The sequence below is a fragment of the Gallinula chloropus genome (assembly GCF_964237585.1).
Source record: "Gallinula chloropus genome assembly, chromosome: 1".
Lineage (NCBI taxonomy): Eukaryota > Metazoa > Chordata > Aves > Gruiformes > Rallidae > Gallinula > Gallinula chloropus.
In genome coordinates this window covers 157,384,239-157,396,986 of record NC_140085.1, presented here as the reverse complement: position 1 = coordinate 157,396,986, position 12,748 = coordinate 157,384,239, and the positions used below count along the sequence as shown (strand labels likewise).

Below are 12,748 nucleotides of genomic sequence, written 5' to 3'. Positions count from 1 at the left end.
TTATTGCAGTATTAATTCTGTCCCCGTTTCAAAGCATTGATCCTAGGGGAATTTTATAGCCTTACGGATTGATATTTGGGGAGTGGGTATTCCCCTTCAGCCTTGAGCCACGAATGATGATTTCAGATGTTACCAACCCTGCAGCGGGCTGAAGGGGTGAGCCCCCAGCTACATGCAAAGCCTCCCTGGTGTTGGTGGATCTCCGCATGGCTGAGCTCAGCAGAAGCTGTGATCCTAGTACACGAGAAGGCCAAATGTCTCTTGGAGAAATTAATGTCCTTTCTCAAAAGCACTAAGCACCAGTTTCTCCTTGGGAAAATCAGCATGTTCATTTAGACCACTTTTGAAAATTCTTTTTTAGAGGAAGCTCTCTATTTTGTTTGTAGACTTCATAAAAAATGCATCTGATGCACATCTGCCCCTGGTCGCAGCAAGAGGAACCTCATTCCCTACCAGTGGAGCTGCAAGAGTGTGAAGTGTAGTCAGGAAGGGACTGAAAGTTCTGTGATTCCCAGCTAGTTTTGCAGGGACAGTTCCTTCAGTAAGTATCTTTCCCAGGTGTTTTCTAGACAGGAAAAAGGAAAGGCATTGGGGAATGCTTCTGTTGCATGTCAGGTTGATTTATCCGCTGTACCACAGGGCTACCTGAGGGTAAAACAGATGCACTTCCCTCTCTCAGCAGAAGGGTGAAGTGTTTATTAAATTGAACCCGCTTCTAAACCTAGTTCACTGAGTGGGGAAGGGGGGCAGCCCAGTCTTTTAGGGGTGCGGGGCTCTCCCTGCCCTTCGGCGCTGCGCCGAGCTTTCCCACCTGCAACGCCTGTTGTTTTGCACGCAGGTGTGCAGGGAGTTCCAGCGGGGGAACTGTGCGCGTGGAGAGACTGATTGCCGCTTCGCGCATCCGGCGGACAGCACAATGATTGACACAAACGACAACACCGTAACCGTGTGTATGGATTACATAAAAGGTCGTTGCATGAGGGAGAAATGCAAGTATTTTCACCCTCCTGCACATTTGCAGGCCAAAATCAAAGCGGCGCAACACCAAGCCAACCAGGCTGCGGTGGCAGCCCAGGCAGCTGCGGCAGCTGCGACTGTGATGGTAAGTGCTGGCATATATGGCTGCCTTTTTTTATTTGGACAGAAGCTCTTTGATGCCTATTTTGCTTCGATTTAATGCTGTTTGCTTATACTTTCTTTTCTCTTTTGCCTCTTTTTTGTTTGTTTTTTTGGTAAAAGATAAGAATTTCTAAAATTATTACTGTTGCTTGGTGGGAAGAAGCACTTTTTTTCTTTATGCCCTTATTTCAAATGCTATGTTCCTCTCCAAGACGGTGAAGCAAATGACGCTCTATACCACTTCTGTTCTTTGCCTTGGTTATATGTTAAATTTGCCCCTAGTATTTCCAAGCGGAAACAAAACTGATACGCTCCAGTGTCCCCTGAAAAACAGGGGCATGTGCACTGGTTTTGCTCTTTGATGACAGATATGCATGTGGAAATTTGGAAGAAAAGGAAGAAAAGCAAAGAGAGCTTTTGCCTCAGAGATCGGTAGTAGGGAAGAAACCTGTATTAGGATTCAACTCGCCCCACTTTAGATGTCAGGCAGACGGGTACCTGAGCCTTGCCTAGCCACCTTGGTCTCACTTCATAGGTAGTGGAGAAGAAAAAAAACACGTTCTTCTGATCTACCACTGAGAAAGAACTGCCCTCTGCAGATACATGTCTCTCTCTGTTAACTATAAAGTGTTGCCTGTACCTTTTTGAATTTGCCTTGGGTGAACCTCACATCCAGAGACTTCTCTTTCCTCTCCCACTGTCAGGAGCAAGTTACTGGAATCTCTCTCCGATAAAAGTTTTCTACTAGAAAAACAGGGTTTCAAAGCAGTAAATTACAACGGGAATCATTAAGGAAAAGCATGGTAACTGTAGTCAGAATGAAAGAGATTGAGGGAGGGCTTTCTGTTTTCAGATATTTTAAGCTCCTACTGAAAACTGTTCCAACAATTCAGGCTGTCCTCTTGCCAGTATTGGGTATCTCTTATGGTTGCTACCAGGAAAGCCGATAAATTCAAATAGAGTGGTATTGATAAAGTTAAATAAATCAAGCATTGCAGCATCTGACTTGGGAGGCAAAATTGCTGGCAGCAAATCAAAGAATCGTTGTCCTCATTGCTGGCAGTGGACGAATAATTAAGCAGATGTGGTTTGTGGACTTGTGGGCAGTGCATACAATAGTTATAGACAATACAGTTATTCTCTGGGTAAGAAGCCTACCAGAAACACAATACACTACAGTATATAACTACCCCAAGCTATTGTGTTTAGCAAATAAGCAAAGACCAGACTTTTTGAGGGACAAAGGGAAAGTTATGCAAGAAAGTAAACCTCCAAACAGAAAATTTCTGAAGTTTTAATAATCTTTCTCCTATAGTGTCCCCAGTCTCTTGTTTCAAACTGGGTGATTTTTAGTTAGACTTTTTTGTGCTTGCAGAAGTTGAATACCATCTGGAAATTAAAGCAAAGGAGATTGGGGTTTTTCTATCCTAATTAGCTTCTGTTGTGCAGTATTTATTGTTCATTTAGAAAATGTAGTATTTCTAAGTGATATGCTAAAGAAGAAAGAAGGGAAATGAGTGGATTAATTTTTTTTGCACTTCTGTAATGGATGGATATATCCTGTGATTTTAACTGGAATTGTAGATTTAGTTGGAATTGTGATTTAGTTGGAATTGTATTAGCCTCAAAGCAAGAGAAAGCATCTTTGGAAACAGAGAATGGAAATGTTAGCATTATAAGGACACAGGAGAAGGTGTCAGGGATTTGTAATTCAGGGTAACTTTTGGCAGAAAAATAAGTGCAGAATAGTTTAATGGCGTATCTAGACTAACAAACAGAAGATATCCTTTATGGTACAACTCTTTTTTTTTTGTTTAATATAGGTGTGAAACAGTCAGAGTGAATAAAAAAATCACCAGAATGGCAATAACAACAAAAAAGTGGCAGAAAAGACACATGTCTGCAAGGCCACCCAGGGGCAACCAAGAATACTCAGTCAGATCTGGAGACCAAATTTAAGGCAGAAATACAAATGTTTACCTGTAGCATTCACTTGCAGGTTGCTCCCAGGTTGAAATTGTGTCCGAGAGGTTTTCCTCCCTGGCTGGCAAGCTGGCTGCATCGCTTTGGTCCAGAGGGTGTTCGTATAGGTGAGCGTTATGGGTAGGGTTAGTAGGCAAAGCTTGTAAAAACATTGGAGGTCAAGGAATTCTGCAGCCTGAGACCTTGTAGAAATGACGTGTCTATATTTCTGTACGTTTGAAGTTTAAGAATTTTTACTCAGGTATCTTAAGTGACCCCATCATTTGAAGTAAAAGGGAAGGAGAAAGACCACGGAGGAGGCTGTAGATCATGTTCAGTTTAAATGTGCAGTGCATTAGAAGGCAGTGTCATCTATCATTGTACTCAAGGAGCTCCAATCATTCATGTGGTGCATCAGAGAGTATAAAAAGTCACTGGAGAATGTACAGTGTAACTTAAAATGTGAATTCATGGTTGGTGTTGGAAAGGACTTCTGGAGATCATCTAGTCCAACCTCCCAACTCAAGCAGGGGGAGTTAAAGCCCATTATCCAGAACACGCCTAATTGGCTTTTGAAAGTTTCCAAGAATGGAGATTCGACAACTTTTCTTGTCAGCCTGCTCCATGGTTAAATAATGCTTACAGTGAAAACAAAACCTTGCAATTTAATGAAACTTACTGTGTTTACTTCTGTTCCCATTGCCTCTTATCCTGTCACAGGGCACTGCTGAGAAGAGTGAGGTTCCATCTTTACTCCTCCATTAGGTGTTAAGGTACACTGATGAGATCCACCTGCAATCTTCCCTGGGCTGAACAGTCACAGCTCTCTCAGCCTTTCTTCATATGAGAAGTGCTCCAGTCCCTTCATCATCTTCGGGCCCTTTATGGGACTTTTTTCTATTATGTCCATGTCGGTCTTGTACTGGGACCTCCAGACCCAGACATAGTGCTCCATGTGCAGCCTCACCAGTACTGAGTAGAGGAGAAGGATCCCCTGAAGGACTGACCTGCTGGTGATGCTCTTCCCAATGTACCCCAGGACACTGTTGTCTGCCTTTGCTGTGAGAATGCATTGCTGGCTCATGTTCAACTTGGTGTCCACAAGGACATCAAGGGCCTTTATTTCCAAGCTGTTTTCCAGCTGGGTGGCCAGCAGCATGTCCTGGTGCCCGGGGTTCCTCTCCAGGTGCAGGTCTCAGTATTTACTTTTGTTGAACTTAGTAGTGTTCCTCTGTGCCCATTTCTCCAGGCTTTCCAGGTCCCCCTGAGTGGCAGCACATCTACCTTGTGTATCAGCCACTCCAAGTTTTACACCACCAGTGACTGGGCTCCAGCTGGACTTTGTGTTGCTGATCACAACCCTTTGAGCCTGGCAGTTGAGCCAATTTTCAATCCACCTAGCTTTTTCCCTGTTTAGCCTGCACTGAATAAGTTTGTTTATGAGGATGAAATGGGAGGCAGTCTTGAAAACTTTTCTGAAGTCGAGAGAAACAACATCTATTGCTCTCCCCTCACCCACCAGACTGATCTCATCATAGAAGACTGTCAGGTTGGTTAAGCACAATTTCCTCTGCAGAAATCTCTGCTGACTACTCTCCATCATCTGGGCTTCCATGTGTTTTTCAAGATGGTTGGTGTGATCACTGTTCCAAGGTCTGAGTTGAGGTTGACCAACATGTCATTCCTCGGGCATTCCTTCTTGCCCTTTGTGAAGATAGAACTGTCATTTACTTTCATATATTCTTTGGGAAGACCACCCAATCACAGTGACCTTTCAGAGATAATTGAGACATTGTAGTGACATTAGCCAGCTCCTCAGCACCCATTGGTGCATTCTGTCAGCTCCTAGGGGTTTGTACTGTACATCCAGTTTGTTTAAACTTTGCCTACCCTGATCCTCCTTCTCTGAGGGTAAGTCTTCCTCGCTTTAGTCTTTCCCACTGGCCTGGGAAAGGCTTCTCTTACTAGTAAAGAATGAGGTGAAGAAGATGTTCATTACCTCAGCCTTTTCCATGTCCTGTGTCAGCGGGTCACCTGCCCCATTCAGCAGCAGGGTGTCAACATTTTCCTTAGTCTTTCTTTTGCTGCTGAAATACTTGGAGAAGCCCTTCTTGTTGTCCTTCACATCCCTTGCCAGATTCAACTCCAGGTGGTCTTTGGCTCTCTAAAGCCATCCCTGCCGTGTCCCTATTCCTCCTGGGACCACCCGTCCCTGCTTCCACATCTGTGTGGCTGCCCTATAATCCAGATTTTATAGCCTACCAATGTGACGTGTGGCAAAGTACTATGCCTCAGTATGTTTGATCATTTGTATTATTATCCTTATTTCCTTTCCATAGCCTTTTCCTCCTCAGTCTGTAGCTATTGATTTTTTTGATTGTTAGTTACAAGGGAGATCGAAGGTTGAGTGGGAGATTACCTGGTGGAACAGAAAGAGGCAAAAGAGGTATTACTATCAGGACAAAATGAAAGAAAAGATGATGGTGGGAGAGAAAAATGAACAGTCAGTCTCAAAGCCTGGAAAGAGGGGGAGACTACATGGAAACAAGGTTGATGAATAGGTCTAGAAACAGATAAAGGTGAAGCCTTCAGGTTGGGAAAACGGTGAGGCTGAATTTGCTGTGGAAGACGAGTGGAAAGCCAGCAAGAAGCTGCAAAGTAGGGAGGGGAGGTTAAGAAAAGCATGGAGAAGTGGAGAAAGGCAATCATAAACAGAAATAATAAGTTAATGAGTGAGTTCAGATAAGATCTGCATTTGGATAATAAAGGTAATTAACTGAATCATTTTACTCTTAATGGTGTTGATTTGCATCTGTGGACTTCATCATCATATACAGCTGAATTCAGTTGTAATGCTTCACCTCCACATTGGCTTCCACTCATGGTGGATGCAGAGTGGGTCTGAGGCCGTGCCCCAAGCAGGCAGAGCGATGTCCCCCGTGGGGGTGCCCGTGGGGGATACCACCCATCCTCTGCACAGCGCCCTGCTTAGATGCACAAAGGCTTTCCAGACCCTTGCTTTGCACCAGGTGTGTCTTTTTAGGTTGACATCTCGGACTCGGACAGATGAGCAGATCCTGTAGACCAGGGTATGCAATCCAGAAATGTGCTGAAGGAGAGATGGGGTGGGCATTGGGCATGCAACACAGGTGCAGCAAAGCCAGGACCAAGGAATGGGAAAGCGAGGCCTATCTTACAGAATATCCTGTTGGCACAAGCTCACTTTCTGACCACAAATTGTTTATTGGCATTTTGTGCCTTACTCCCTTCTTTTATTTTTTTTTCCTGCACTTTTGTTCCCTATTTCCACATACTGTTGTCAAGATGGGCGTAATCTGCATATCCTAAAAAGAGCAAAGTATCAGCCTTGGTTTAAAAAAAAAAAAGAAAAAGAAAAAAATCTGATTTCTAAGTAAATCTGCCTTTCCTTTATAAAGGTCTTTAAGAATTATTTATGCTATAAAACTCGGAAGTAATATCTTATATGGGAAGATTTTTTACAGAATGCCATCAAATCAGCACTAAGTGGGATCTTATTATGGAAGTACACATACATGTATCTGCCTGTGTAGTATGCCTAAATATTTTCTTTGAAAAATTTAATAATACTGGACTAGTATCATAACTCGTACGTTAATGTTCGCTTATGAACTGAGAGCAGTATTTTTACTCCCTGCTCCTGAAGCTAGTACTGAAGGTTGTAGCAAAATTTAGAAAATGCCTTTTAAATTCTGAAAGACTTTTTTCCCCTCTCAATGTAATGTGGTAAGTTACAAGGAAAAAAAAAATCGACAAAATTCACCCAGCTGTAGGGGAAAAAAAAAAGAAGAATTAATGATAAGTTAGTGTAACGAGACTTAGTCCTTATTTTGCTTTGTGAAACAAATTTTTCTCCTTTTTGAAAGGAGAACCTCTCATTTTGAAGTCTGAATCTATTGAATGACATACTTCTCTTAATCAAAAGACCCTCACATTGCAAGCACCGATGTCAGTAGCATTTATAATGTGTTGCATCTTTCACTCATGCTTCGTATTTGAAATTATAGCCCCTCCCAAAACTGATTTTTTTTCCTCTTTAAAATGTGACTTCACTAACTTATCAGGAATTCTTATAGACGTATCCTTAAAAACTTTCTGCATCTCTGTGAAGTGTTTATACGATGCTTAATAGTGTCTGCAAGCTGCTGTTGTACTCAACTTTCCTGAATTTCAAACATCTATATTTTACTCTCTTATATGCTTTTAACTAAGGTATAGTAGATGCATTTTTGCTTCGGTACTAATTCGAAATGTAATATTCATTTCTTTAGAAGACATTTTTGTTGTTGTGCATGCCTAGTGTTTTGTATGTTGTATATTGCATTCAGAATATTTTTTTCCTTCTCACCTATCCACAAATGCAATGCCGTTCCCATGATGCACCTCTGCTTGCTGTTTACCTGTATGTTAATTCGCTTGAATCCCATTGGCCCACTGCCATCATGTGCTCGCTGCCTGTTATTAAAAGACTCAGTCGACTGCCAAAGCAATGAAGCGACCTCTCGAAGCAACTGTAGACCTGGTACTTTGACCTTTCACCTTTTGCTTTGCATGTAGCTTTTCTTTTTTTTGGTTTTTTTTGGGTTTTTGTTTTTTTTAAAATTTCTTTTTGTTTGGGTTTTTGTTGTTTTTTTTTTTTTCTCTCAGAGAAGCAACTAATGAAATTTGTATCGCTTTACTTTTGAACATCAACCGGAAATGATTTCACATACTCGTTAATTTTACCGGAAACTCTAGTTATCCATCTCATTCTCATACGTAATAAACGCAGATGATTTAGTTTGGTTCCTAACATGGTTTCATTTTTTTAAATATCCTCTCATGAAAAGTCAAATTGAGATAAAACTGCTTCTGTAATTGAAAACGCTTAACGTAATCCATTAATCTGTGTAATAATAGGAAACGATAATTTAAATTAAAGAAAAAGAAAATACTTGGCAATGAAACACAAGTGGTTTTTTCTCCCTGTAATATTTGAAAACCTATTTAAAGGCAATGCCATTTTCGTTGCTTTAAAGGCCTTTCTTTTCAGTAGTTGTGCTGCTACAGTTTTAGGTTAATAGTACCATGCTTTTGCTATCAGTAACAAAATTTCACTCATTTTACATTGCTGTGCTTTGAGTTAATATGCATGGCGAGGCATCTTTAGCCGCTTTAAAAAAAACAAAACAATAAGTTTCTGTATTTCTGTATATGTTACAGACAGCCTCTTAAAAATGATGCCATTTTAACTAACTTTCTTATTCACAGGCCTTTCCTCCCGGTGTTCTTCACCCTTTACCAAAGAGACAAGCACTTGAAAAAAGCAATGGTGCCAGTGCCGTTTTCAATCCCAGTGTCTTGCACTATCAACAGGCTCTTGCCAATGCTCAGTTGCAGCAACACGCGGCGTTTATCCCAACAGGTATGTTGTGCCCGCATTGAACCAAATCTGTGGTCCTCAGGCGGCCTCTGTGCCCAGGCAGCTGCGCTTAACCCAAGGTTTTGTTATGCTCCCTGCTGGACATGAGGTGAGGCCTGCGCAGACACCGACAGGTATTCATTCCTCCTGCCAAGTAGGAGAGTTCAAGCAGAAATCTCAACGTGCTGTTAGGCTGCCTTTCACAAGCAGAGCCTCGTTCACCGTTACACAGTTTCCCCTCCTCCCCCCCACCTTTTTTATTTCCTACCTTAAATTTGACTTTGATCAGCCAGTGCTCTCCTAGGAAATGAGAGGGCTGAGTTACGCTACCAAAAAAATGCTGGGAGAAACATCACGCTTTAGAGATGCCACGGGAAGCAGGCTGCAGCCAAGGCACATCCTCCTGCTGCTGTTATTACTCTGGCCACACGTGAGGGGAGCGAGAAGGGTGAGCGACGGCCATCACCTTCCAGTCGATACCTGAGTGGATGCAGTGGCAAAAAGGCCGTGCCCCCCTGCAGCTACGCTAAAGGGCTTTGAGGCATCGGATGCGGTTTCGTGGTTTTCATTTTGGAATGCCAACTGGAACCTTTCCTAGCATTTGCAGCATAATAAGCAGGGGTTATAATTCTTCGTAGGGGGGATCTGAAGACGAGTGAACTTGATTTGTGTTTCAGCGCTCGGAAGCCTGTAAAAATCAGAGCATTCAGGGGTGGCTGGAACTGCACCGTGGCTGGTGGCAGGTCTTGTCGTTAACACTGAGAGGAAAGAGAGAGAGAGAGGGAGAGAGAATGCGCTAGATGCTCACGTAACCAATAACGACACAACCCTCTAAATTATGTCAGTCACCCCCACTCCAAACTTCCCAAAGGTAAACATCCTGCCTACTGAATTCTGCGATTCCCTTTGTAATTAACGAATCCCGTATTTCAGTATCAGAGTGTTATCGAGCGTGGACTTCCAGGAGTCGTTTAAAAACTGCGTGTTTGCAAATGCGCTTGACATTTCGGCGACGTTATTTTAGTTTGTAGAAATAATGTCGGTTAAACAAGGAGCGAAACGCAACACGGGACGATTTCCCAATCTATCAGCATTCCCATATGCTTTTAAAGATAAAAAACAAACACAGATGGCATTGACTTCATGGAATTTTGCTACAAGGCCTGAGTAACAACCTTGGAGCCTGCCCCTGTATTTATAATAGTAAGTTCTAGCGTGCTGTATTTTTAGCACATTGGTGCACCAGAATATCTGTGGCAGAAAACATACTGAACATTTATGGGAGTGTTTGGAAAAAAATAAATAAATTGTGAGACTGCCTATTTGGATGTGAATGGAAGACTGCCCTGTGCTTACAAACGTTCAAAAATTTCCACAGATTTATTTTATGTCATAACCCTGAGAATTTGCAGTATGATATGCATTATTCCTTCTCTTAAGCACTCCCTTTCAGGGCTTATCGCTATTATATTCAACTGCCAAGGATTTGAAATTAACTGTGGAAAATACAGTAGTTTAAACCTTTCTCAGGGAAATAGCATTTGGGTATTTTCCAGACTTTTGGAGTGCTCACGCTTCCTCAAGTAGCTCAGTCTTTGTGCTTTTTATTGTCCATCCCTTTTTCCAAGTAAGGGTTGCAATTCTAGTTTTACCTTACACATTTATGATGGTAGGAAGGGCGGATCTGGGAACCAAACCTTAAGGGCTGAGTTGTCAGCAAGACCCAAAACAAGTGCATGGAACAAAAAGAAGAAACAGAGGGGTAATGTAGCAGAATGAGATGAGGCCCAGAGTGGAAAAACCCTTTCTCGTGGTGCTGAACCTCCTGCCCTTTGAAAATGCCATCAGCACCTAGAAAGGATGATAGAGAGGAGTGGGGTATGGGAGGAGGTTAGGAAAGTGGAACCCCCTCGATACAAGTGGGTGTCATGAGCTTTCTGTTAAAGACGCTACATCTGATATTCCCACATACTCCTGGGAAGGCTGGATTTGGTGGGCGTAAGGACCGTCATGCCACCCAGGTCTAAGGAGCAACGCATGACAGTATCTGTTGGTTTTTAAATGATTATGTGATATTTTTTTTAAATAGTATGATTTTCAAATGTGTTCCTCGTGTGTGTGTGTGTGTGTGTGTTAAGTTAAAATTTAAGACAAGTTTTGTTGCTGGAATATATATAAAACTTAATCGTTTTATATAACTTCTCTGCTTTCTTAACCACTTGCTCCCCTGATGAAAAATGTGTGGGGCTTGACTCAGCATGGCTTTACCTCCAAAGTTCTGCACTTCGTTTGTTTCACATCAGTTTGATTGCTTTGTCGCCTTCTCCTTATCGTTTGGTGAATGATCTTGAAAACGACAGATCTTTTCTCTCTTCCCATTGCTGTTTGTTAGTGTTTCTGTAGCCTCTAGAGGAGGAACTCTGTGTGTTCTCTGGGGACTGTTCTTGGGTAAGGTCATTCATAGTGACGCTGCTGCTGTGACGGCCGGACAGAAGGCTGCGGCAGTAATTAAGCAGGAGTACAGGAAGGGTATGTGACTTGGTATCAGATATGGGTGTATGTGGTACTACTAGTCTCCTCACATGCTCACCTTCACCACCTTGCCATATGTGCCATACTGGAAACATGTTTTGTACTTGGTCTTCCCAGAAAGGCTAAAGGTGGGCTAAGAAGCACCGAAACTAAACTGTACGGCAGGTGAGCATTCCTTCCAGAGCATCCCTGAGGTGTGCTGGGAGCCTTTTGCTGGAACATTGCATACTTTGAGGTGTTCAGCTTGGGGACCTGTCCCAGTAGTGTTTCCTTTGGTCACAAGCATGTCCCCACCTCAACCATTTGAGGGCGTTAGCATCAAACGCAAATTGGGCAGAGCTGTGGCAGAACAGTGTCGGCTCATTCTGTTTTAGCTTCTTTCTCTGTTGCACATCAAAAAGTTGGTGAACGTTCATCTGTGCAGCCTGGAGCCAAGTAACACAATGAGCTTTGAAATCCCCAAATAAGCTGATCACTTGGCCAAAGGTATTTCTGTAAACAAACCCCCATTGCCTCAAAAGTACCAAGTGAAAGGATGGAAGTACTAAGCAGAAGGATTTATGAAGTACCCTGTACGTACACATGCCGAAAGCCACAGAGGATACTCTAAGTGTGAGTTTAGTAAGGACATAATCACCTCTTTTGTCGCTGTCCTTGTGTTAAAGCAAAACTATGAATGACCTTACAGTTCCATTTAACTAACTTACTTCTCTGTGGTTATGCTTGAATCTCACTTTGAATGTTAACTCTAAACGGCTAACCTGTTTCTTCCCTTTATCCACTTTTTTCACCTATCATTGCATGACACGCAGGGTCAGTTTTGTGCATGACACCCGCTACCAGTATTGGTAGGTTCCAAATTTCTTTATTGATCTCTTTTTATACTGTGTATGATGTATATTCACTTGTTTCAGAAATCCTAGGCCAGGTGTAGACGCTGACTAGAATTAAAGGTTCGCTTGACCTTCTGGTTGATTTTGCAGAGTGTTTAGATTTGTAGATGAAAGCTGCAGTTTAGATGTGATACCACCTGCTATAACAACTACACTGCAAAAGCATAATGCCATGAATTCCAGTCTGCTTTTCAGTTTTCAAAGTTTTATTTCTCTTTATATTTTATATTGTCTGGTACTTATAAAATCATAAAATACTGGGAAAAAAAAAAGCCAGCAAATTTCATCAGTGTTTTAAAGTTTCATAGTGGTGTGCCTATTTCTCCTTTTTGCTGTGTGTTAGAAAGTTTTATCAGCGTTTCCCAGAAATGCCTGCTTTGATCCACAGAGGTTCTGTTGAAACCCATGACGTGAATCTCACTCCTCCTTTTTAAATATATTTGCAGCTTGGAATTAACATTTTGGGCATGCAAAACGGAAGTCCAGCACGACAGCCTCTATGACAGAAAACTAATCTTTTTTTTCTATAGCATTTTCCCAGTGGTTATTTATGTATATATTTATTTAGCTATTTATTTATTTATTGGTGGGGACTACTCAGATAAGCAGCTAAAATAATGAGGCTTTAAAACATCAAGTTACTAATTCTCCCGTGAAGATGCTGATTAAAATTCTTTCCTAAAATGAGCAAAAGCAGGGACTTCCACAGAATTGACCTTGCTTTTCTAGATCAAACAAAGTGGTATTTAAATCAGGAAAATTATTATCATCCTTCTCCTGATTTTTGTCGCAAAGCAGATGG

The 12,748-nt window shown here is 42.0% G+C and overlaps 1 protein-coding gene across 5 annotated transcripts in view; it reads left to right on the top strand.

Moving 5' to 3' along the window:
- The window catches only part of MBNL2 (muscleblind like splicing regulator 2), a 75,239-nt gene that overhangs the window by 41,772 nt on the left and 20,719 nt on the right, over positions 1-12,748 (top strand). For 2 of the 5 annotated variants that reach the window (XM_084262575.1, XM_084262573.1), the window contains 2 exons: positions 839-1,102; positions 8,371-8,524. In XM_084262575.1, coding sequence (XP_084118701.1) covers positions 839-1,102; positions 8,371-8,524 — 418 coding nt within the window. Of the gene's footprint in view, positions 1-838; positions 1,103-7,588; positions 7,643-8,370; positions 8,525-11,865; positions 11,902-12,748 lie in introns of all 5 variants that reach the window. The other 3 variants (XM_084262572.1, XM_084262574.1, XM_084262571.1) reach the window with 3 other exon arrangements.